This window comes from Xyrauchen texanus, chromosome 3 (assembly GCF_025860055.1).
Source record: "Xyrauchen texanus isolate HMW12.3.18 chromosome 3, RBS_HiC_50CHRs, whole genome shotgun sequence".
Lineage (NCBI taxonomy): Eukaryota > Metazoa > Chordata > Actinopteri > Cypriniformes > Catostomidae > Xyrauchen > Xyrauchen texanus.
The window spans coordinates 52,092,504-52,117,594 of record NC_068278.1 but is presented as its reverse complement, the minus strand read 5'-3'; the positions used below and the strand labels follow the sequence as shown (position 1 = coordinate 52,117,594).

The following is a 25,091-nucleotide window of genomic DNA, read 5'->3' as shown; positions in this document are numbered from 1 at the left end:
TCTTGATGCGTCCCTTCCAATTTAAAGAAAATGGAATAACGTATAAGGATACACAATCCTTGAAGAAATTACTAAAACGTCACGATGCTACAATGAAAATACATTGCAAACACGAAACCTTGATTTGCTGAATGGGTTTAAAAAAAACGAAACAGTCAAGATGTGACAGAGCGAATTCCATGACAAAGGTTACAAATTCATCAGAGAACAGACCCCGTAACTTTCCTATATGTCTCGTCTTTGTATTATATGAAAGTTTTAGAGTTAAAGGACGATGAGGAGGAAGGATCGGCGAAAAGTGCTACAAAGAGGCTGAAGTAATTTGTGGAGTGGATTTCAGTAAGTGCCGTGGAACGAGAGGGTTAAACTTTCCTGACGTCATCGTAGCGCGCCTACATGTCAATTTAGCAGAATTTTAAAAGCTGATATAATTTAATGGAGTGATGTTGTCAGACTTTATCTTAACCACAGTAGCCTATTGAGCCTCCAAGGTATGTTACATTAGGCAGCCTACACAACCTGACAACATATTCTTATGTTAATATCTAAATAACAGCATTATACACATTTTAACCACAATGTTTCTCAAATTTATCCTAGAACCAGGCAGATGGTTCTCCTGACTGGTAAAGAAATGCAAGATGCCAAAATTGAGGATGTTAGTTTACTCTTTTATTTCACAGCACTGTAAACGGTTTAATTTGTCTGCCAAATAGTTCTAAAGAAAAAAGCTAAAACGTAATTCTATACATATTTTCCAATCATTGTATACTGCATTCAGTAGCTGTAAATAAACTAACCATAAACCACCATAACAAAAACATTTAAATTGCTTCGCAATATGAATGACTGGACAAATGCTAAAGTGTATGACTGTTTCCAGGGCTAAATTCAGAATCGCATACTACTCTTAGTACTAAGAAACAGTAATAGTATTGTAGTATGTGGTTTCGCATTTTAGCCAAGGACTTTTCTATCCAAGTAGAATTCCGGGTAAGACGAAGGACACTGGACATTCAAGCACCACAGATAGTTTCATGGATTGGTATGGTCAGTTATCCAATAAATAGCTTTAGAAACACTTTTCACAACATTCCAACATGAGAGTTTGGATGAAGCATGCTGCAAACATCTTGGAATTGATGCAGTAAAACTTTGCACATGACCATTTTGGACGGAGGTCAAAATCAGTCTAATGGGAGCATATGATTAATGTTCTGCAATGCAGGCATGAGTCACTTATAGACTTGCTTTTCAGAGGAGGAGAGAAAAAATCAATACATAACAACAACAGAGTACACTACAGTTCAATATTATAAAAAATGAGACCTTCGAAAAGCGAGGACGGAATTACAGAGCTGTATTGAAGGACAAATGTATACAACAGACAAAAAAGAATAAACCAAGAAAGGGTACGAAAAGAGGAAATAAAGAGTCGGAAGATTAAGAGGAAAGATACCTTATCTGTCATGCAACTGTAAGGTAAAGACTGCAAAAACATTGGATGCAAAGACAGTGAATTACTGTCCCTTTAACCTGGAAAGGACCTGTAATAGCACGTTTGATAGTGTTAACAACAACATTGAATCTGCGCAGAGTCATATACTCCCAACAATGGCAGACAGAGTCTTATTCATTTTCCTGCATCAATTCTGAAACGCTTTCCGAAGGAAACGTATCTACTCGAACTTGCTCCTCCTCTCTTCTTTGCCCGTTTTGATGCAACCCAATTGTTTTCATTTTGGAATTTAAACAGAGAGAGTTCATCTAGGTTCGGACCTGGAATTTTCCGGCCTTGGTCATGTACTTGATGCCTTTGAAAGGTTTGTACTTCTCGCCATACATGTCCAACCTATTTACCTTCAGACCTGTTGGATGAGAAAGTGGAAAGCAAACATATCAGTTGCAAAACCTATATTGTATATGTTGTCTCTTTGGGGAAGGATTGTGAATGCTGAACACACTGAAATCCATGACAAGTTCAAATGTGCTTGCGGTGTTGTCTTTAAGTGGCACAGCTGTCAAAACATCGGTATCAAAAAGAAAAAACATCTGGCTCCACCTTGTGGTCAGACAATGTAAAAGTCACGAATGGTCTCCATTCATTCAGAATGCAAAATTATTTAAAATTACATCCCCACCCACAACCAAACATTTCCAGTGGGATAATAGAGAAACAATTTACTGACTGAAGGTCAATTTATTTTATTCCCAGTTAATTTCCCAGAACAGAAAGCTCTGAGGCATCTCATGCAAATTTGATATTTTAACAGACTAATTAGATATTTTAATGTAATCAATATTTATACCATTGTGGCACATTTCTACTGCCCATACTTAAGAAATACAATAAACATCCCAAACAAAATGAACTAAAAGTCTAAGCATATTTTAATAAAAATGCAATCCATAATAGCTGCTGTGAGCTCCATACAATATGTGGAACTGTATGCTTTTTAATTAAGAACAGTTCCTTAAACTATTAACAAAACGGTACCTCTATTTCAACATTATCCACTGGCTAATTTGGGGAAAGAGTGGGTCCTTTTTAATTCGTTTTAATTGAAATTGATAATATTATTATATAACATTTTATGGCAGTTTTTTGAAGTTGATGTTTTTGAGTGTATTTAAAAAAAAATCTGGAATGATGTTGGTTAAAAAAAAAATTACTAATTGAAAGTGGAAAATAATATTAATATATAATATTATTATGGTCGTTTTTTTGATGGGGACATTTTTGTCCTATAAGGACGTCTGAGTAATTTTTTTTATTGATGCACAAAGGTTAAGCTCCAAAAATGACATAAAGGTATCAAAAGTAATCCGTACGATTTAAATGGTTTAATCCATGTCTATTTTTTTTTATTTTTTATTTTACTTATAAAAATATTTATTTTATTTTTTAAATTTACTTTTAAATTTACAATGAAATAACCAAAAAAAAAAAAAAAAAAAAAGGAGTAGGCTGAAGCCGAGGCTTATGTTTTCCTACCCTAAAGTAAATGTCTTTTGAAGCGATGTGAACTGTTTTGACTGTAGATGTCAGAGAATTATCATTTTTGGGTGAACCTATCCTTTAATGTCAGTGGTCTATGGGTGTTGTGTGTTGAGAGATACAGTACCTATTCCTGCAGCTCAACTGGTAGAGCATGGTGGTGCTAATGGCGAGATCATGAGTTCGATTCACAGGGAACACATAAACCGATAAAATGTATATACCCTTAATGCACTGTAAGTCGCTTTGGATACAAGCGTCTGCCAAATGCATAAATTTAAATGTACCTGAAATAGCCAACTGTTGAATCTTGAACTGGATGTTGATTGTAGGGTTTTCGTCAGGTTTGGAGGCTCCAGCCTGGAGACTCATTGAGCCTTTTAAACTGGGTAATTTCTGGGGGTTTATTTTACCCACATCCCATGACAAAAGCTGCACACAACACAAATTCACCATTGCAACATACTGTAAATATGCAGCTACTGACACTTACATTTTTAGGTTAAACTAAAATCAAAATGTTGGGTGATGAATGTACTTTTGAAAAGCAAGCATTACATTTAATATACCGTTCATGGTTAAGATTTTTAACCAGAAACCAACACGGATAACACTACATGCATTTGCGCAACTGTAAAGAATTTATATTAAATATTTGTACATTTATTGATGCCAATAATCCCATCATTACAACAGCTTATTGGAGAGAAACCCTTACAGGTATAGTTAACCCAAAAATGAAAATGTTCTCACCCCCATGCACACAGATGGTATGACCTTTTTTTTCTGCTGAACACAAACAAAGATTTTTAGAAGAACATCTCAGCTCTGTAGGTCAAGCTCCAAAAAGCACATAAAGGTAGCATAAATGTAATCTATAAGAATCCAGTGGTTTCCAAATCTTATGTGATCCAGTTGATTTTGGGTGAGAACAGATCAATATGTAACACATTTTTTACCCTATATCTTGCCATTACAGTCTCTAGTCATGACATCATGATCACCAAGGAGACTGCTGATTTCAAGAATTATTGTGAAAATTGGTCAGTTTTGTTCTGTTCTCACCAAAAACAACTGGATCATTTAGGAAGACATGGATTAATCCATTGGAGTTTTATGGATTACATTTATGCTGCCTTTATGTGCTTTTTTGATATTTTTTGGACCCCATTCACTTGCATTATATGGACCTACAGAGCTGAGATATTCTTCTAAAAATCTTTGTTTGTGTTTTTCAGAATAAATTAAGTCATGCACATCTGGAATGGCATGAGAGGGGGTATATTATGAGATTTGTAATTTTGGGGTGAACTATCAGTTTAACTTTGCATATGAAAAATAAAACAGCAAACCATCACGTGAGGGAAAAAATTGGCAAACTCAAGAATACTCTTCTGACATGTAATGACAGAATAAATGTTTGCAGTAAACTTGGCATGAACATCAGAGCCACATAAAGAAGAATTAACAATGAGAATAATAAACACTTATGTACCTTGGTGACAGGGTCAAAAGTGTAAGTACCCTGGGAAGGATTGAGGTTAGCGTTAAGGACGCCACGAGGCAGCTGACTGCTCACCAGCACAGATTCCACAGCCTTACCCATGGTCTGTTTTGGGCCAAAAGTGAGCTCGAAGCGGCCCTGAGAGCTGCCTTCTCTGAAGCTGATGTTGTGCTTCACATACACTGGGATGGCCACCAGGCTGAAGAATACAACAAGAAATTATTCAATCACAAATGCATATTACAAACTTTGAGAATGGTAAAGAATCCAATATATGTCCTGAGAGTATTAGTAACTGTAAAATTACTTGTAAAGGGATTCTTTGTGTTTGTGGAGTATGTTGGGGAGATTCTTACTTCTGAGAGCTGACGTGGTAGGAGAGAAGGCGGAAGTTGCCATCTGGGGGGATGAAGGAGAGAATTCTCTCCGCTTCCCAACGTTTAAACCGCACACAGGGGTGGAAACTCACATCATCCAGCAACCGAGGGTTCTACAGAACAAGAAAGAGAGAAAGGAGGAGGTGGCAAACAAATCGAGGTATATGAGGATGGGTAGATAAAATTACTAGTTTGAATTTAAAGGGATAGTTCATCCAAAAAATAAAAATAACCCTCATCATTTACACTTCCTCGTGCCATCCCAGGTGTGTATGCTTTTCTTTTTTCTGCAGAACACAAATTATGATTTTTATAATAATATAAGAATATCTCAGTTCTGCAGGTCTTCACAATACAAGTGAATGGGTGCCAAAAATGTTACGGTCCAAAAAGCACATAAAGGCAGCATAAAAGTAATCCATATGACTGCAGTGGTTAAATCCATATCCTCAGAAGTGATATGATAAGTGGGTGAGAAACAGACAAATATTTAAATACATTTTTGCTAAAAATTCTTCTCTATGCCCAGTAGGAGGCATATGCATCAAGAATGTGAATCGCCAAAACACAAGATGAAGAATGTGAAAGTTAAAGTGGAGACTGACTGAACAGGGAGGAGAATTTATTGTAAAAATTGACTAAAATATTGATCTGTTTCTCACCCATAACTAGTATATCACTTCTGAAGACATTGATTAAACCACTGGAGTTATATGGATTACTTTTATGCCTATTGTCAGATCAACCTTTTGGAATTTGATGTGCTGTCTTAGAAAAAAAACACATAAATAGCGATTGGCCGAAATATTAGTCAGGCCATCTAATCATTCAATATTTGGCTATTGAGAGATTATGAGCATTGGCCAATAACTGTGGCTGCTTGGCTGATTAACAGAAGTGTTAGTTCACTCTATTCACTCTTGTGTAAAGAGGTAACCATCCTCAGACAGCCTTGTCAATGGATAACACACATTTTTTGATGTTGTTGAATTTTCTTTCTCTGAATAAAGTACATCACACAAATCAGCGTGGTATCAGACATTGGTAACCCTGCTCTCAGCATGTGTAAAAAAAATAAATAAATGGATTCACCATAAATGACAAGGTTAGATCGGGCATCCCAGTAAGTTTCACACAGGCATCTATTACTCCCTGGATCTCAGCAGTGATAGTAGAGCCTTTGGGGCGAATAAAAAAAGAAGACATTTTTTTTTTATTTGTACTGACAGCAAAGGCATCTGCATTTTCTGTTCTTATCTATAGAATGTTATCAGATACCACTAAATAAGAGGACAGTCCACCTGATTTGTCAATGATTGCATCGATCTCTTCCACCACATCAAAATACGCTTCATTGTTGGTATATTTGACACCTGTGCGCCGCCATGGTACCACCGATAGCTGGCCTGTTGGAAGCTGCTCACCAACATTAGTACTTCCTGTGCACAGATAAGACCGATAGGAAAAGGAGAATTTATTAGAAGGCATTCTAGAGCCTCAGCTTGATAGATATTTGATATACCATGAAATAACACAAATACTACCTGTGATGGTGTTCACCACTGTTCGTAGGATGGTCGGTGGTTTAATGAGCTCTTTTAAGATGTTCGATTCGGTGGCCAGAGGAAAGCCATTATCCAACATCTCCTCAAGTAACTCATAGACCACAACAACATTGTCTTTAATAGCTGCCTCTGTGCACACACCAAAATAGTCCTAAAGGGGAAAATAAAACACATTTGTTGTGTTTTGAGAAGTCACTGGTTAAAATAGGTCAACATTTGTGGTAAGTTATTACACTTTATAATAACTTGAGTCATTTACAAACATGACAATGCTTAACTGATAAGTAGTTCATGAACATTCAAATATTAACAAATACATTTGAAGTTTCTATTTTAATTATATTTCAGAATATTTTTTATGCTAAACAATGTAATAATGTTAATGAAAGTTATTATAAAGTTTTACACAACATTTAGTTTCGGTCATCAAATCTGATAGCATGAGAGGATTCCAAGAGTGCTGATAGCTCACACCATCAGCACTGGGACACTTTACTGTTTTTATCACTCCACTTGTGTTCATGGCATTCCAAACATGTAAGAGCAGTGTAGATATGTGAATGTTCATTCATCTCGGTTACATTAAAGATTTGAGCCAGCAGCCTTTTGTGTAATTTACGCACTGACTGACAACACACAGTTTGTCAACGTGTGCGCAACTCACTCAGTGCGTAAATTTAATCCGGAAGTATCTCTCACTCCATGATCTCTCTGATTAAATCTACACTATAGCAGAGAAATGGAGTTAAACTAACAGCTACAGCATTACTGCCAATCACAGCTGAAAGTCACAACAGACTAATCAAACACACTCAGGGTGCCTACCTGATAAACGTTTCCAAGTTGGGAGAGGATGTAAACTTACAACATGGTGGAGGAGAGTATGCTTTCTATGTCTGTGTCATAATAAGTGTTCCCAAAGAAATTTACAAGAATGAAACTGGTATCCTCCATGTGTTCTCACCAACACCAAAACACTTTAACATGAGAAAAATAGGATAATTACGAAAGCGCATATGGCAGCATCACTCCACAACTGGAGCAGATTACTACCAGAATACAGCTGAGGAATAGAGTTAAACTAACAGCTGGTAAGACGCAGGCAATCACATGCTCAGTCACTCTCTCTATCTCACACACACCCCACACACACACATACATCCTTGTTTCTCCAATAACTTGTTAGAAATAGCCCAAGCTGTCATTACTAGTTCTAAAGTGTGGTTTTCGAAATAATAACTGAGGCTTGTGTGCATCTTTCGAAATAGCAATGGGAGATCCTGATCGGTAACAAGACAATCACACAAGTGTTTTTGTTTTTTGGGACAGTTCTTCATTTTTTCCTACTAATTAATTTACTTGTTTGTTGAACTGCTGTATAAAAGTAATGCTCACACTCACAGTTGTGCTGTATTGCCCATCTATCAGCACCACTGTGATTACCTGAGGCACTCGGCTTGCAGCCTCATGCCGACGGCCATGCTGATAGCTGGACATACACTCGTGTGATGCTGCTTTATTAACCACTTTGGTATCAGCATTCTATTTAATTATACTATAGGATATCTGTGGAACAAAGGTAAGAATGTATAAGTCCTTTTAGTTTTATGCTTTTTAGACAGAAAAGGAGAGCAGTACACTTACAGAACAAAGCATTAGGGGTTACTTAGCTGGCCACCAAGCTGGTTTCCACTGGTCAGGCTGGTCTGGTTTGATGGTTTTAGATTAATATTGGGGACTTGTCAGCTTTTGAGGCTGAGACACCAGCTAGCCCAACAGCTAAACCATCTTACACCACCAGCAAACCACTTCAGGCTGGTTTGAGATTATTATTATTATTATTATTTCAGCTGGAAAGGTAATTCCTTGATTTTAGGACAAGTTCCATGGTAATATCATAGAATATGTTTATGGTAATGATTAAGTAATATGGGTTATAGTACCTGATATCTCACCATAGCAACGGAAGATTCAAAGAAAGGGGTATTTAATGAAAATCCACAAACCTGAAATGTGTCCACAACCCTGTGGAGAAACTCGATGACAAACAGAGGTGGCACTTCGCTCTGTATGACGGCTACAAAGTAGATGCGGTGGCGAAGCACGTTAATCAGGTAGTGATGCGGGGTCGGGATGACCGGGGGCACGTTCTCCGGTTCCGTGGCGCGTTCCAGAGCCTCGAAAAAGTAGTCGCATACGGATCGGCTGACCACGCTCTTCCAGTGCTTCTCTAAGAAGATATCCCCCGATGCGTTAACCAGGAATAGACTGTGGATCATCGCGACAGCTTTCGAACCGATGCAGCTGGAAAGACAAAACAATTAACATCACACACAAAGTGAAATATTACATTTCTAAATCATATTACATACTGAAAGAGCAGATTTGAAGCCGGTTAGGTCTTAATGTCGTTCAGGCAATGCTCGAGCCGACGCCTGCAAACATTATAATAGGTAACTGATAGGCCTCTGAGCTCATTTAATATTCAACAGCACTATCTTGTTACTGCATAAAAGACTAGTTTTAAGATAGCACGCAGCAAGCTAGACTGAAGCAATAGGAAAGGCTGGTTAGGTGGGTATCCGGATCACATCCGCATCCATTCTGCATCCATATTTTCTCCTCCCCTCTCGCATCACAGGACTGTCTTGTGACAAACTCCGGTGAGGATTAACATGGTTCATTCAATCAGCAATTCCCTTTCTTTGGGAGTAAATAATATTATTGTAACTATGAAGCATAAACAATACTCACGATAATTGGATTGTAGTTCCTCTAACACTTTCCACAATATAAAAAAAAAAGCAGACCAAGAGATGTTGCTTCCTACTCCGTTATTTTGAGACGAGGGAAAAAAAACATGATTGTCATTGGCACCGACCAATAGCAAACAGCGTATGGCATAAGAACACGCCCACTCCAGTTACTATTGGTAAACACTACGGAAGCGAATAGAACAATGCTCGAAGGCACGGAAGCGTCTATGTACATCGTTCATTTATTGGTTCTGGAGAAGATGCTCCCTAGAAAGGGGCTACGTTGTTCAAAGCTATATTGCTTTTCTACTGAAACCATTTTTTTTTTTCAACTCAAGTCATTATTAGATATTGCATGATTAAAACAACATTTTCCAATTAAAACGATAAATGGTAATAATAACGACATCTCTTTAAAACAAAACTGTCATTTTAAATATTTTTAAAACTGCAAAACTTGTTTAACTTCTAAAAACAATACACAGTGCATTCAGAGTATTTAAAGAAGTAAATTAATTTATTAGAAAGTACCAAATATAAACTTACACAGATGTGTGACCACAACTCATAACAACTCGTTACATTCGAGAGTCAATTTCTAAAAAAAGAAAGTATCAGCCCGCATTGTCCTAAAACAGTACGCATTTCACAACATCGTGCATTTTTACCTTTATCCCGAACAAGATACAAGTAATTCAACCGGGGGGTCCAATTGCAGGAAAAGGAGGAGAAAATGAAAATCTGCACATTAGCATTCTAATACATATACTCATAATTCAAAGAAAGACTCAAAAGGAAAGAGTCTGGGTTCCTACGTCTGTATAGGATGTGAACCACTGCTTTAGATAGAAAACATAAAAAAACACCTCTAGTTAAATAAGATTAAATTATAAAATTGTAATCGAGTAGCCACGCTGTGCTAGCACTGGCATGGAACTGACATAGCTGAATGACTTCTGCAAGGCAAAAAGCTGTGAAATCTCTGAAAAGATGTAGTTAAAAATACAATGACAAATGAAATGGCTCAACATAATTTATTTTTGTTTCATGTTAAAATGTACAGAGTTTTTTTTTAAGTACTTGCTAAGAAAAAAAAGAAAGAAACGAACAAATGGAAATACATACAGGGACAAAACAGAGAGGAGTGGAAGGCGGACGCTTACGACCATCACTGAGCGCCCCAGCTTGGCTCGCTCTCTTTCTCTGGGTACCAGGCTCTCTCTTGGCTTACAACTCACCATGTACAATAACAAAGTATACGAAAAGATAAGCAATATAAACAGACAGAAATATACTGAGCTCATTTTTACATGCCTTGTAGATGTAAGGAAGTTGTCTTAAACACACAATAACCAAGAAAAACAAAAGAAAATAATGCTAAGTGACCTTTAGATATCTGCTTTTCCTTTTGTTTTAAAATAGCATTAATATACTACACAAAGATAGAAAACTCTAGATATGAGATGGAATGGAAAGGTTAAAGGCATCTTAAATTCACTAAAAGTGATTTGTAATTTTTTTTAGTTTTTAATTTCTTAATAATATTACCCCAAGAGTCGAGCTAAAAAATATGCATTGTTTTTTTTTCCTGAAACAGAAGTGAAAAAAATGACAGTACCAATATCCATGTCAGAATTTCTCTTTTATATTTTAGAAAAAACATTTTCTCTACAAGAATTCTTCTAAAGTCAAAAAGAGTCAGCTTGTGTCATAAAAGAAAGCTGCCCAGTCTGATAAAATTCAGAAAAACAATAGCGCACAAATAATATATGAAACGACAGATCTTTGAGAAAGAGTCGTCATATTGACAATGAATACTGGATCATTAAGAAATCTGCTGCCCATTGTCCTAAAACAGTAACCATTTCAGAACATCGTGCACTTTATCCTTTATCCTAGGTATAAGTATTTGTTAGTCCATGTGTGCATTGCAGACACGAATCTACTTATTTGTACAACTCCTTGTTGCCAACAGCGATCACAACCGCATGATCAGCTGGAGTTTGATGAGCACTATTTACTGGTACCACAGTAAGGCCTACTTTAGGAGGAATCATTAACCTCATTGAATGAGCAGTTACAATACTAACAACCATATCTGACTGCTTTGCAGACATGCTCCTGTGTTGTTACACCATTTTTTACCCTCTACATTATGTAGATGGTGCACTATGTAGAATGAAGTTACAAACATTCCCTCTAATAGACTGCTGTGCTCTCTAGTGACATCTGTGGAGTGTTTATGAAAGCGCGGGTCTGTGCTGTGAACCAGGTAGTACCAGAATATTTACATGAACTAGTTTCAAAGGAATTCTGCTCAGTCCAGTCTACGGTATGAAGAATGATGCTTGGTCACTTCAATCAGACATGCAACTCCAAGTGAAGCAGTCTTTTACCTCTGTTTTGGGTTCTTCCCACTGTAAAGTTTGGATAGACACGATTCCATACTGGGAAGACACGGATTTACAGACAATGCACACCTTCTGTCTGCCGACTAGAACCCCATTTCAAGTTCCTCCATGCAATTTCTCAAGTGGCTATAGAGCTGTGTATTTGAGTGGATGTATTTATGTTCAGGTGAGTGAATGAGCAAACAAGCTTTAATCACTTTTTCCAAAACAGCCACACACAAACCATGAGGTCAGACTGAAACACAACCATCTCAACGGTCATAAAAAAAGGAGAAATTATTAAAAATAAAGTAAATGATAATAAAATAAAATAAAGTCCATCTACAATTATTTTGTCTCCTTTTAGGTAAGGCTTCCTTTGTCAATTGAAGACTGTGCATGATTCAATGTGTTCATTAACAACATAAATGTACTTGTTTCTCAGTTTAAAAGGTTAGGTTCACTTCTCCTTTAGCTGCTTTGATGCTTCGCCCTCTCTGTCTCATGGATGATGGCAGATAGAAGGCAGTCTACACTTGCCACAATAAAGGTCCATTAAATCATCTCCCATGATCCTCTCATCATCTTCCCAGCTCAGGCAATTAGGAAATGAACCCAAAGGAACAGAGCTTGATGACAACATATTAAGAAAGCAAAATAAATTTTTGCAGCCTCTATGTTCTCTTCTTCCATTAAGCTCACTTGTCTTTTCGCCCTGACTTTGGAGGGTGGATCTAAATGAATGAAGTAGAGATGCAAAGTTCAGTGGAAACATCTCTTAGCTTTCTCTCCATCTGCTGGTACACTGGTGTTCATCTGCTCATGTAAGGTGACTGTTTGGGGACACCAGCATAGCTGTGGTGCGAGGGGCCCGTGTAAATCATGTTACCATGGTGATTGGGCTGCATAGGCTGCTGTGGATAGGCCTGTCCTCCCATCATGCCCATTTGCATCTGCATGGGATACTGGGCTGACTGATTCATATAGGGTGTGTTGCTGTGGTACCCACTGTTCATCATGGGCTGCGGCATGCGATAACCAGCTGACATGGCAGCATTTAGTGGATTCATGTTCATAGAGTTGTAAGCAGCAGGTGTGGGCATTAGGTTTGGCATCATCCCACGCTGCACTGTTAGAGTGCGTGGGGAACCTTGCATGGTCACAGCACCAGAGCTGCGACTGTACAACTGCTGCTGGTGAGAGGAGCCAGCTGGAATTTGAGAGGCTTTGGACCGAATAGAAATGTGGCCCTTTACGGTGCCCATTTGGCCTTGCAATCGCTGTGTATGGGGTGGAGGAGGAAGTCCAATGTTGGGCCCTGGCATGTTGCACTGAATCAAAGGAGAGCCAAGATTCATGGAGCCAGAACTCAAATTGGGAGGTGGGGTCATAGTTGGCTGTGCCTGAGGCAGTGATGGGTGTGGGGAGGATGCAAGTTGTGCCAACCCTGGGTTGGCCAGAGAAACACTTGTAGCATATGAAGTGACCGCTGCAGAATGAGAGTAAGACATGGCATGGGGGTCCATGATGGTGTTGGTTAGTTGCTGGAGTTTGGCTAAGCTGAAAGTAGCAGAGGGCTGGCCATAGCCTCCAGGACCAAAATCCTGGCCCATGCGGTCATACAAAGTGCGCCCTCCTCCTCCACTGCCTGCACTTTCAGGGATCTCCATGATCATGGGTGTGGAAGCGAAGCCATTCCCCATGCTGCACTGTGAGAGTGCTTGCTGATGAGGTGGAGGTGGAGCAGAGGGTGAAGGCTGTGGTGTTGGGTTTTGCTGTTGGTGAGGAGGCTGTGACACCTTCTTTTGCTGTTGCTGACTGGCACTTGGTGGCCTTTCAATGACACATCCTTGTGAAGTCTTTATATTACAACTTGGAGTGCTAGCAGAAGGGGGAGGTGGTGGGGGTGGAGGTTGTGGGACACCACTACCACCGTTAGATCCAGGTGCATTGGTAGGCCCAGAACCTGCTTGTTGGATAAGGCTACAGCTACCCATGGCAATCTGTGAGCCAACCCCGGTGCTAGAGGAAGTCAATCCAGGGGTTGAGACAAAGGAGCAGCTGTTGCTTTGCGAAGATGATGGTGTGACTGAACTAGAAGATGAAGATGACGAAGATGTGGAAGCAGCCACCACTGCTGCTGAAACCGCAGACATGCCACCTCCATTACTTCCATTCCCTCCTCCATTTCCTCCACCACCCATCGTTGAGTCATAACTGCTTGGATTGTCATAGTTTTCTGTGGTGCTTTCTATGCTGCCCAGATCACTAAAGCCACTGTCCACCACCTGCTGGGAATGATCTGAAACTGATGGCACATCCATCATGGGGGATGTCTCCATGTTTTGTAGAGTAGGAGCTGATAGAGAACTGGGGTGCTCTGGGGTTATTTGGGTATACCCTCCAACTGCTCCCACTCCATTTCCTGTGGGACCAGGTACTCCTGGTCCAGTCTCCATAGGACCAGACGTCATTCCAGGGCTGTTGACTGAATGCACAGACTGGTTCGGTAAAGTGGGCATTGGTGGATTGGGCATGGGGCTGTGCTGGGAGGCTCCACAGTCCTCCACCAGGGCTAGTGTTTCCTCATCTACCTCACCATGACTGTAGCTCTGGAGTGTGCGACAGGCAGCCATTGTCTCCTCGCAGTCCAGGTAGGCCCCATGGGACTCGGATTCCTCCTCCTGGGCCTCGCCTTGCGTAAGTGACTGAACTGCCTGCACAGTTTCCAGATCCAGCTCACTACTGTGGTGATGCGTGTGTTGGTGGTGGCTCTGGTCATCTTTAAAATCAGGGTGCTGGTGTGAGTGCTCCGTATCCATAATGAGCACAGCCTTCTCCTCAACATTTAGAGGCTGCATGTCCAGTGGTTCAGAGGGGGTTGTGATGGCAGTTACTGTCTCTACGGCTGCCGCGGCTGCTGCAGATTCCTCCTGTTCTCGTCGTTGCCGTTCATCCTGACCATCAACAGAGTTCGTCTTCACCCCTTCCACTTTTGCATCCTCTTCCTCCCCCACCTCCTGTTTGCTGACATAGTCCCGGGCCACGTTTCCCTGCATGTCTACAAAACCTTCACTGCTTTGTGGTTCTTCTTTCACGGGCGGAGAGTGAGCTGGCGATGATGGTTCCTCCTCTTCTTCTTCTTCATCCTCTTGCTCCTCTTCATCATCCTCAGAGTCTTGACCTTTCCTCCTTTTACTGCTGCTGCTGCTGCCACTGTCACTTTTCTCTTCTATACGACCATCCCCTTCATCATCGGCATCATGGTCATCACTACGCCGGCTTCCTGAGCCTGGTGTCGTTGCTATTCTCCGACTAACCCTGTTATCACAATCTTCATCATCATGCTCTTCATTCTCCTCTGCATCTGCCATGTCTGTGTTAGCTCTTGGCTGAGGGACACTGGTGCTGGAAGACTGTGACATGGTACAAGAAGATTGACGGCTAGTCTTCTCCACTGCCCATGGTCTGTCTTCCTCCTCGTCTTCCTCTTCTGGCTCAGACACAGAAGGTGGTTTTGGTACAGAGGGAGTGAGGTTGGTATTTTTTGGTGGTCGACCTCGCTTTTTGGGTTTGGATGGTTCTCTAAAGTTCTGAAGGAAATCATCCTCCTCTTCTGTATCTTTCCGCTTCTCAGGGTTAAGGTCAGTTAAGGTTTTTGTTGTCTTCTTACAGGCTCTGTCCTCCAGTGATGAATTATCTAATTGCTGCTGAGCCAACTGGTTCTGCTCCAACTCCTGTCTGGCTGCCTCCTCTTGATCCCGCTGCAGGTAAAAGCTGCGAGGTTTCCTGCCAGGTTTCATTTTAATCTTTGGGGGCGGTGGGTACTCCGAGGATGGAACTGCAAGACTGGAGTCAGCTGTCTGACTGGCTCCACTACCAGGCTTCCTGCCTGGACGTTTCTTCCAGTGCAGTGGCTTGCGACTCTTGCCCTTAGGCCAGCCTTTCTTCTTCTTTACTGGGACCTCAGGCACCTCAGTTGTTGTGGTTTCTGAAGGTTCAGGTCTTCTCAGGCCAGCAACTGGCTTCAGCACAGGAGTGGGACCTGGACAAAAAGAGATATTTTTGAATTTGGACAGAAAAAAATAAATAAATAAGTGCAAACATAATAGACCAAATTTAGAAGTTCTATGTATATCTGTAAAGTACAACAATTCAAATTGAATCCCAGTAGCAGTCCTTAGTCTAACTAACCATCATCCTCTGATTCAGTCAGATTGCTTCTGCTGATGCTCTTGGGGGCAAGTTTCATGTGTTTGCGGGCTGCTGTGTAGCGTCGGAGAGGGTTGCCGAACGGAGTCTCCTCTTCTAATCTGGGCATTGGCCTCTCAGAATCTGAATCCACAAATGGCTCATCCAGAACCTCAGTGGTCTCTGAGATGGTCTCGGTCACTACACTGCTATGGGGGTGGCTGCGCTGACGTGCATGCCTCTTTTGTAAGGACTTCTGAGACTGCAAAGGAAATTTCTACAGTCAGAATTATCCACAGCAGAATCAAAAAGCCTAGAAGATTTGATGTTATGTTCAGTAAAGTAACAAACCCCATTTCACTGAAAGATGTACACATTTTAATGTGAATAAAATCTACATAAAACTGTCATGAAAAAAGAAAACAAAATTGAAGGCAAATAATTTTATATCTTGTAATTATCAACAAACAATGGAACTTAAAGCTTAGAGAAAATTAAACAATTTACTTAACTGCACATACCTTGCATTTAAGTCCTAATGTGGGCTTGGTGAGGACAGGTGGAGAACGAGTCCTTGATTCTTCCTCATCTTCCTCATCCTCCTCCTCATCTGCACTGCTCTCATTGAAAAAGGCATGTCGAACTGGAGCAGGTTCACTTAGCCTTGTGCTATGTGGCAACGATGGCAATCCATCTTCAGGATCCACACCAAACCTGCGTTTTGGGCCACGTTTCTTCCGTGGAGGCCGCCCTCTGCTGCGTGGGAGTGGAACTGTAGAGTGCCTGGGAGCCTCCAAGGGACAGGTTGATGTGGAGTCAGGCTCATTACCTAAGGGCAATAGGGTTGGTGATGATGTTGTGACCTTATTAATGTCAGTTCTATCCTCCTCCTCCTCCTCCTCCTCGTCATCGTCCTCATCATCCTCCTCCTCCTCCTCATCATCATCATCCTCCTCCTCCTCCTCCTCATCATCATCCTCCTCAGGTGGCCTTACTTTGCGGGGTCGACCAGGCCCTGGACGTGGTGCATCCTTCACCTTACCCCATAACCAGTTTTTGGAATGGCGTCCAGGTCCCCTGCGTTCCCCATTAGCGGGAAGAAAAAGGGAAGGCCGTTCAGGACTGAGAACACTATTGCAAAAAGAAGAGGGTGGTGGAGAGCCTTGGCTTTTGGGTAATGTAGGGAAGCTCTGTTTCTCTTCCTCCTTTTCCCGTTCTCCTGGCACATGCCAAGAGAGCGGAGAGCTCTTTTGGCTGTGTTTAATCTATACAACAGATTAGTTACAGAGAAAAGAAGTTAAGTTTTAGCATGTACTTGTATATGTCCATTATGTTGTATACTTCATAAGATAATTACCACTTTTTTAGGTTCCCCCTCTCCTTCCTCTTCTTCCTCATCATCATCCCCCTCTCCCTCAGATACCACTGTATTGGTGACGATAACAGGTGTCCAGCGCAAACAGTCTGGATCGACTTCAAGTTGCCGAGGTTTGGCCTTCAGTCGGGCCATGTGAGTGGCCACCAGCTTCTCTCTGCGCAGAATAACCACCCTTTAACAACAGGAAGAGATTTTAAGTCACTGGTACTACATCCAGGAAACCTGACTACAAATAATAAAGACAAAATAATATTAAATGATAATATGTTTATAATGCATGTACCTATGTTGAGCTAAAAACTGTTACAGTAATACCTGCAATTACAAGCATGTTATTGACATGCTACTCTAATACATAGGACAAATTCCTAGTCAATATGCTGCAGCTTGCGGTGTTTTTCTGACATTCACAGCTACAATGTGAAGAATCTCAAACGAGCCCATTTTTACTCCTGTTTGTGAAGCGTTTCTGTTAGAAGGGGGTTCTTTGGGTTGACCCCATCAACCAAAATAGTGTTTAAATGTTCCTGACACGAAGATCTTAGGTTTGATTCCCAGGGAACACAGATTTCTTGAATGCACAAGTTGCTTTAGATAAAAGCATCAGCCAAATGCGTAAATGTAAATTATTTCCTTTTGCGTCTTGTTAGATCTCATTAAACATATCATAATAAGCCACATCTGCCAAGATGCTAAAGACCAGGTAATGTGTAAATTCTCAAATGTAAAAGAGTATTATGTTCAAACATGTAAAAATGGAGCAGAGATAGCTGTGAAATGTTGCAGGATATATATGCTTCTTGTTCTCTGTGCCTGCGTTTACAGATAATGTATTGCACATTTTAAGGTCAATAATGGCATTAATCTAAAATTGGATATTGAAGTCTCTCTTACTGGTCTCCCCTCTGTTCCAGCATGTTGAGATTAAGCAGGGTGGCTGTGATATCTTGAGGGCAAATTCCAGTGACTTTGCTGAGTTTGCGGATGGTAAGCTGCCTGTCTCTGATTTCATGCAGGCATTCCAGCACTACACTACGCCAGTATGCCATGTAGGAGAGTCGGCCCAAGTCTGACAAAGGCTTCTCTGGTGAGCCTGGCTGGCCTTCCCTCTTGGACAGCAGATAACCTGCAGGGAGCCATAACAGTTTATTCTCTTCACAATAATATTTCCATTATTAAAAAAGCTCAAGACTGACAGGACAGAGAAAATATAGTGTAGTGCTTACTGAAGTCAATGAGGAATCGCCCATAGCCCCTGCGCTGATATTGTGGTAGAATCATGATGCAGGATACGTTGTACTTCTGTTGACAATGCTTCTCCTACAGAAAAATGTATAAGGAAAAAAAAATTATAAAATGTTAAGCGTGATAAACAAGTGTCTATCCATGTATCTCGCAAAATATTTGCCATGTATTTTGTTTCGCCATAAAAACATTTATATTATAAGATACAAAGAAACGTTGCCTAAAATTGATTTTTATTTGCACCATAAAATTTGCAATTTTGTGAATATAGGTAATACAATTCTTTACACTACACCCTAAACTGACCCTACAAAAAAATAAAACATTTTATGAACTCATTTAGTGTAAACATCCTTTCTTTTCTAGGGGCATAATCAATACATAAGACACCAAAAAACGCCCAAAAATGTTTCCCAGATGCGATTAAGCCGATCCTTCAATAAAAAGGATTTTTAAAGGACCAGGTACAGCGTAACCTATAATGAGTTCATTTTCAGACCTGTAGCAAAAAGTTTAGGGGATAAAATTGTTACAATGTTCATTTTCTTCTTAGTTCAGTTATTCACATGTAAACAAACTGTCCATTCATTGGTCAAAATGTTTTTGCGCTGTTCCTGGATTTAGCTCATACATCAATATACTGATTAAAATTATATACCTGTGAAAAAATTGTCAAATGGTAGTTCAAGTTCTTTTATTTATATAGCACATTTAAAAAAAAGCATCAAGGCTGACCAAAGTGCTGTACAATACAAAATTATAAAAGCACACAACAATTTAAGACCAGGATATTACATACTATTAAAATCCAGTGAAAAGAGATGAATTTTAAGAGAAGATTTAAAAACAGATAATGAAGGTGACAATCTGATATTGATACTATTCCATAAAATAGGACCCACGACAGAAAAGGCTCTCCCTCCTCTACGCTTTAGCCTCGAGCACGGGACATCGAGGAGATATTGATCACAGGATCTCAGACTTCTAGTTGGATTGCAAGGATGTAATAAGTCAGACAAGTAACTGGGAGCTTGGTTGTGTAGTGATTTGTAAACAAACAATACAATTTTAAAATCAATTCTAGCTTGAACCAGCAGCCAGTGAAGTGATCTTAAAATGGGGGTAACATGATCTTACAAAAACCTTCACATAATACAACAGAAGTATTAGGTATAACATTAACAGGGGGTTCAAAATAGAAGTTTTAATAGAAAACAGAACCTTGGGACGATGGGGATTATTTGTAATTAAATTAGTAAAGTAAGCAGCTTTTGCTGATTTTACAGTCGATACACCAATAAGCTGTCTTTCAGTATTTCGAAAGAAACTTGAAGTTTGTCCTTTTTCACTCAGCTCTTCTGCAGGCTTGTCTAGAAGAGTGAGTAATGGAGTTGAGCCATGGTTCAGATCTACATTTAGATTTACATTGTTTTAGAGGTGTAGTAGGGTTGGCGATGTCCCCTAAATTGGCAGTTGACGATGTTGACAGTAAAACATCGCGATGGACGATGATATCGTCGGTGGGGCGGGATTATATAATTTCATATAATTTTCAAAAATTATTATTTCGTTATTTTACTAACCCAACGAATGACTTGTCGGCGCTTTATCAGTAGGTTGCACGACACCTGAAGCATTTTTTTTTCAGCTTTCACTTAAGAAGAGTTGTGCACTATTTATTTTAATATATCTCTTTACATAAATACTATTTTCCACTTAAAAACTATAATTTTGTTATTTTACTCACTAATGAGCAAAAGGTCGAGGCAGAAATGACCATGTACCTGCAGGAAATGGCCATTGATGGGGAAGAGGACCCGCTGACTTGGTGGAAAACGAACGACAAAAGGTTTCCGTTCATGGCAAGATTAGCACGGAAATATCTGTGCATATGTGCTACCAGTACTCCATCAGAGCGGGTCTTCAGCACAGCGGGTAGTGTAGTTACTCCAATCCACAGCTTATTAAAACCAGATAAAGTGAATATGTTGGTATTTCTGGCCAGAAACATCGAAATTTAAACATGGTCTATGGTGAAAGATATTAGACTTCTTTACGCATTTTTCGCCATCCGTTGCTGAGCTATTCGATTTTGCATATTATTTTTTAAACGTTCATTTGTGTAGTTCATATGACCACTTTACAATATTTCAATAACATAATTTATTTTGTAGCCTGTGCTGAAGTTAATTGTGCTGCTAATTATAAGTGAAATGTTAATGCCGAGTTTCGGTCTGAGTGTTGTTCCCGTTTTCTAGTTCTTTATTTGTTGTTCTTCTATGTTTTAATAAATGTGTGTTATTCATATTCACCTTGTTTCTTTCATTTGATTTGACATTATGGATTTATGGCCAAGGAAATTTTTCTTTAAAAGTATTAACCAGACAAAAGTTATTTGACGTTCAGCTGGTCTGGGTTTATCTTAAACTGCCGCTTCAGTGTATACAAGAGCTATGTGACAATGAGCAAGATTTTCTGAGACACTACAACTACTAATAATTAATTAATAAAGGCTATTTTCTTGTAGCCTACAACATAAAATATTTTAATGTAAATGTACAGTGTAAGACATGTAAAAAAAAGACAAGAAGCTAACAATGTCAAGATCAATATTTGTGTAGCCTGCCTGACACGGTATTTTCACAGACTAACACGTCACGTCTCTGGCATATACCACAGTATTTAAAATAGCATATATGCATTAGTTATATTCTCAATTTAATTTACAGAGCAATCCCTGCAAAGTGTTTAGGTTAACTATAGAAGAGACTAGGATTAGTGAGTCACACTAGCAAGACTCGCAAAAGGGGGCGTGGCATCACGATGGTGGCTCTACATCGTGATGTTGGTCAGCCATCACGATGGACGATGATATCGTCCATCGGCACAACCGTAAGGTGTAGTAGCATTTAAAACATCCAACCATACAAGAGTTTAGCCACCTGAGGTGGTGGTCAGCATCCAAATCGGGTAGCGGAGATTCGAGGGACAGTGATGTACTGGTCATATTAAAACGCTGATTAAAATCTTCACAGAAATGAGGGGAGAAATAACGGACCAGTTCTTCAGCTAGATTTGCTCTTTGAGTGAGCATAGGGAGAGACATAGAAAATAATATCGGCAGGTGATCGGATAACAACGTATCAGAGACTGCTAAATCAGCAATGAAAGAACCAAGTCTAGAGTGTGACCATGAATGTGTTTGGGGTCCTTTATCCTTTTGACTGACACCACACATGGATGTTAAAGTCACCAACCAGTAAAAAGCGGTCACATTTTGTAGTAATAAATCCCACGAATTCTGTGAATTCATGTATAAAGTCTTTCACTGAGCGTGGATGACGATAAACCACAGCTAGCATCACCGGTCCATTCCACTCCAGCCATAATAGCTGCGCTTCGAAGCTAGAATACCCAGTACATGATACTGGAAATGAAATGGTACAAATTTCCAAGTATTTTAATGTTACTGATATACTAACCGTTACCACATGGTACAGAATGCGCATTCCAGTCACAGTAGTCATTTGTCATTAGTTGCTTTTGCAAACATATTATCGAGTGTGTTGAGAAACCTCTGGTACATATATGCAACTTGTCTCTTCAAAAAGGTTTATTTCCTAAAAAAATGAAAATTGCTAAAGTTATACCCATATATAAAACTGGAGATAGACATACCTTTTCAAATTATAGGCCTGTTTCTTTGCTTTCACAGTTTTCAAAAATATTGGAAAAATTATTTTATTCAAGATTAAATGATTTTGTTATCAAATACAACATATTAAGTAAAAAACAATATGGGTTTAGAAGTAATAGAACAACCTCACATGCATTATTAGAATTTGTGGAGAAAATATCTAACGCAATAGAAAATAAACAATACACAGTTGGGGTATTTTTAGACCTTAAAAAAAGCATTTGACACTGTCGACCATGACATCTTACTAGAGAAACTGAAAAAATATGTAGTAAGAGGGGTAGCTCACTCTTGGATAAGTAATTACTTAGAGAAAAGGCATCAATATGTCCAAATAGATAATTGCAAGTCACAACTGATGCAGGTAACATGTGGGGTTCCCCAAGGCTCTGTGCTGGGCCCATTGCTTTTTCTGTTATACATTAATGATATATGTGAGGTTTCCAAAGTATTACAACTGATATTATTTGCGGATGATACAAACTTATTTTGTTCTGGTGACAATCTGAAACAACTTTTGGATACAATGGGAAAAGAAATGGCACTGCTAAAAAATTGGTTTGATTCGAATAAACTAACGTTAAATATAAGTAAAACAAAATGTATTGTATTCGGCAATCGTTTATCGAATACAATAGGTAAATTAATGATTAATGAAGTTGAAATAGAAAGGGTGTCAGCTATTAAATTTCTGGGAGTAATTATAGACAATAAATTAAATTGGAAGCTTTCAAAGATTTCAAAGATTTCAAAAGTCAATTGCAATATTATATAAAGTTAAAGATTTCTTAAATGAAAAATCATTATATACTTTGTATTGTTCCCTTGTGCTTCCATACATTATTTATTGTGTGGAAGTATGGGGAAATACATATAAAACAAACACCAATCCAATATTTATTTTTCAAAAGACAGCATTACGAATAGTAAAGAAAATCACCTATAGGGAGCCAACAAACTCCCTTTTTATTGAATTAAAGGCTCTAAAGTTTAAAGAATTAGTAGAACTAAAAACATTACAAATCATGTACAAAGCAAAAAACCATCAATTGCCAGAAAGTATCCAAGGGTTGTTCATAGAAAGAGAATGCCAACATGATTTAAGGGGAACTTGTATATTTAAAAGGAACCAAGTGAGGACCAATGCAAAATACCATTGTATTTCAGTTAAAGGTGTAAATTTATGGAATAACTGTCATGAGGAACTAAAAATATGTGGGACACTTAGTAACTTAAAGAATCTATTTAAAAATAATGCATGGAAATTATATGAAACAATGTAAAGAGTGATAAATGAATAAGCTGTTTTTGTTGTATTTTGGATTGTGCAATTGTATTGCATAGGGAATACTAATGTTTTTGTATTCTATTTAGATTTGTCTGTCAACATTATATTGATGTAAGACAATACGTATTTTTATTTTATTTTATTAAAATATGAGATGTTTTTAAAAAGGGTAGGCATTATAAGCAAGAGCTTCAGCCTACACCTGTTTCAGACTGAAGGAAATATGCTGTTGTTTGTCAGCTCAACTGTGTTGAAACTAAGTTGTCTGTCTGAAATAAATTACTACTACTACTACTACTATAAATTACTACTACTACATAATTTCTGCTTTGAAAAGTGAATTTTCTCATGGTCACAGAGCTCTCTCTCTCTCCCTCTCGCATGCACAGACAAACACACACTTACAAACAACAGAAAGAGTGAAGCAACATAAAGATGCAACATCTAAACTGTATCTGTTCTGCCGCACTCCAAAGGAGAGATAAAATGCTACTACAATTAAATCAGGAATTTCTATTTTAGAATTAGGTATGCTCTTGGTTTTTCTAGGGGATATTGTTTGGTTTGTTGGTCCATTGGGATGGATTGCATTCTCACAACAAGCAAACAAGAGGTTGTTTGCAATTGGACCAAGACTATCTCGTCCAGGTGGTCTCGGACCGACTGTTTTGGTGTGGATTTGAGTGCGTTTGTGTTCATATATGCCTTAACGGAACCTCACTAAGGGAGAACATGCACTAGGTTACGAAAAACAAATGCTCAAAACGAGCCAAGAGTGAAAACATAATCTTTAAGAATTTGAACCTTGGTTCATAGTAAAGAAAAAGTATGCAATAAGTAGCACTAGCAGTTAATCAAATTTGATCACATTAGGGGGAATAATCAGTTGACTTAGCATTTGGATAAACTATTAAAGCCCCTTTATCATCTCACTTGGGTGGATGTGAAAGTAAATAAAATTTCAAAAAAAGATTGACATACCTTTGAAAAGTATCCAACGAGATGGCAGCCTTTATCGTCATTCTGCGTGAGTACATAAAAGAGGAAGGGCTCCACATCGTAGTATAGGGTCTTATGGTCCAGGAAGAGCTTGGCCAGCAGGCACAAATTCTGACAGTATATTGTGCTGACATTTCCATCCACCTGAAAGAGATGGAGGACATTTTACATGCTTTTGTTGACATGTAGTTCACGCAGTTTGCACTGATCAGTGACCAGAAGTCTTTCATCCATTTTCAATGAGAGTTGGCGATTGGTGATGTGGCAAACCATATACCTTATTTACAGATCCAAAACAACAGTACAGCACATTAAAGAGACTGTAAGTCCATACCTCCCAGCCTTTGTTGTCATTCCCATAAAAATTTGAAATAGCACTATTGTGAATAAGGTCCTGGAGAAGAGTGTAAAATTGTATGCAAAGGCACACCAGTGTGGCAACTACCAATGAAAAAGCAGACAGTGACCCCATTCACATACACTTTGAAAACAAACAAACAGTTTATTCCAGGTATTCGGCAGAAAGCAGCATTCTGAAATGTCATAAAAATACAAATTGTGCTTTTTCTTTTGACGCTTAAAGGATTACATCTGGGTTCCTCCTGGAGAATGCAGCTTATGTTGCCATGTAAACACATAGCGGCATTCTGATGGGTGTTTGAAGCATTTCAGATAACTAACGTCATAGGATGGAGCCCTGAAC

At 39.1% G+C, this 25,091-nt stretch overlaps 2 protein-coding genes across 3 annotated transcripts in view; both read right to left on the bottom strand.

Annotated features, from left to right (window-relative positions):
- Positions 1-656: 656 nt before the first annotated feature.
- Positions 657-9,315, bottom strand: LOC127625942 (AP-3 complex subunit mu-2). 2 transcript variants are annotated; one of them, XM_052101447.1, is made up of 9 exons: positions 9,199-9,315; positions 8,451-8,748; positions 6,424-6,595; positions 6,181-6,318; positions 5,972-6,057; positions 4,859-4,992; positions 4,494-4,701; positions 3,286-3,430; positions 657-1,868 (listed from the first exon to the last, which is right to left on the bottom strand). In XM_052101447.1, the coding sequence occupies exons 2-9, from the start codon at positions 8,721-8,723 to the stop codon at positions 1,768-1,770; spliced, it is 1,257 nt and encodes a 418-aa protein (XP_051957407.1). In that variant the 5' UTR covers positions 8,724-8,748; positions 9,199-9,315; the 3' UTR covers positions 657-1,767. The 2 variants fall into 2 exon arrangements, with proteins under 2 accessions (XP_051957407.1, XP_051957399.1); XM_052101439.1 differs by lacking the exon at positions 9,199-9,315 and adding an exon at positions 8,817-9,062.
- Positions 9,316-9,736: 421 nt separating this feature from the next.
- LOC127625881 (histone acetyltransferase KAT6A-like) overlaps positions 9,737-25,091 on the bottom strand; it is a 60,004-nt gene continuing 44,649 nt past the window's right edge. Inside the window, exons 11-17 of the mRNA XM_052101324.1 lie at positions 24,371-24,532; positions 18,386-18,479; positions 18,054-18,285; positions 17,139-17,331; positions 16,303-17,046; positions 15,785-16,043; positions 9,737-15,635 (exon numbers count right to left, since the gene is read on the bottom strand). Coding sequence (XP_051957284.1) covers positions 12,403-15,635; positions 15,785-16,043; positions 16,303-17,046; positions 17,139-17,331; positions 18,054-18,285; positions 18,386-18,479; positions 24,371-24,532 — 4,917 coding nt within the window. The 3' untranslated portion in view covers positions 9,737-12,402. The remainder of the gene's footprint in view (positions 15,636-15,784; positions 16,044-16,302; positions 17,047-17,138; positions 17,332-18,053; positions 18,286-18,385; positions 18,480-24,370; positions 24,533-25,091) is intronic.

Coding starts and splice junctions, on each gene's coding strand:
- LOC127625942 (XM_052101447.1), bottom strand. CDS start 8,723: ATGATCCACAGTCTATTCCTGGTTAACGCATCGGGGGATATCTTCTTA. Junction 4,993..5,971: donor ATCTAACCTTGTCATTTATG/GTGAATCCATTT, acceptor CTTGTTCTGTAG/AACCCTCGGTTGCTGGATGA. Junction 4,702..4,858: donor TACCACGTCAGCTCTCAGAA/GTAAGAATCTCC, acceptor TGTATTCTTCAG/CCTGGTGGCCATCCCAGTGT.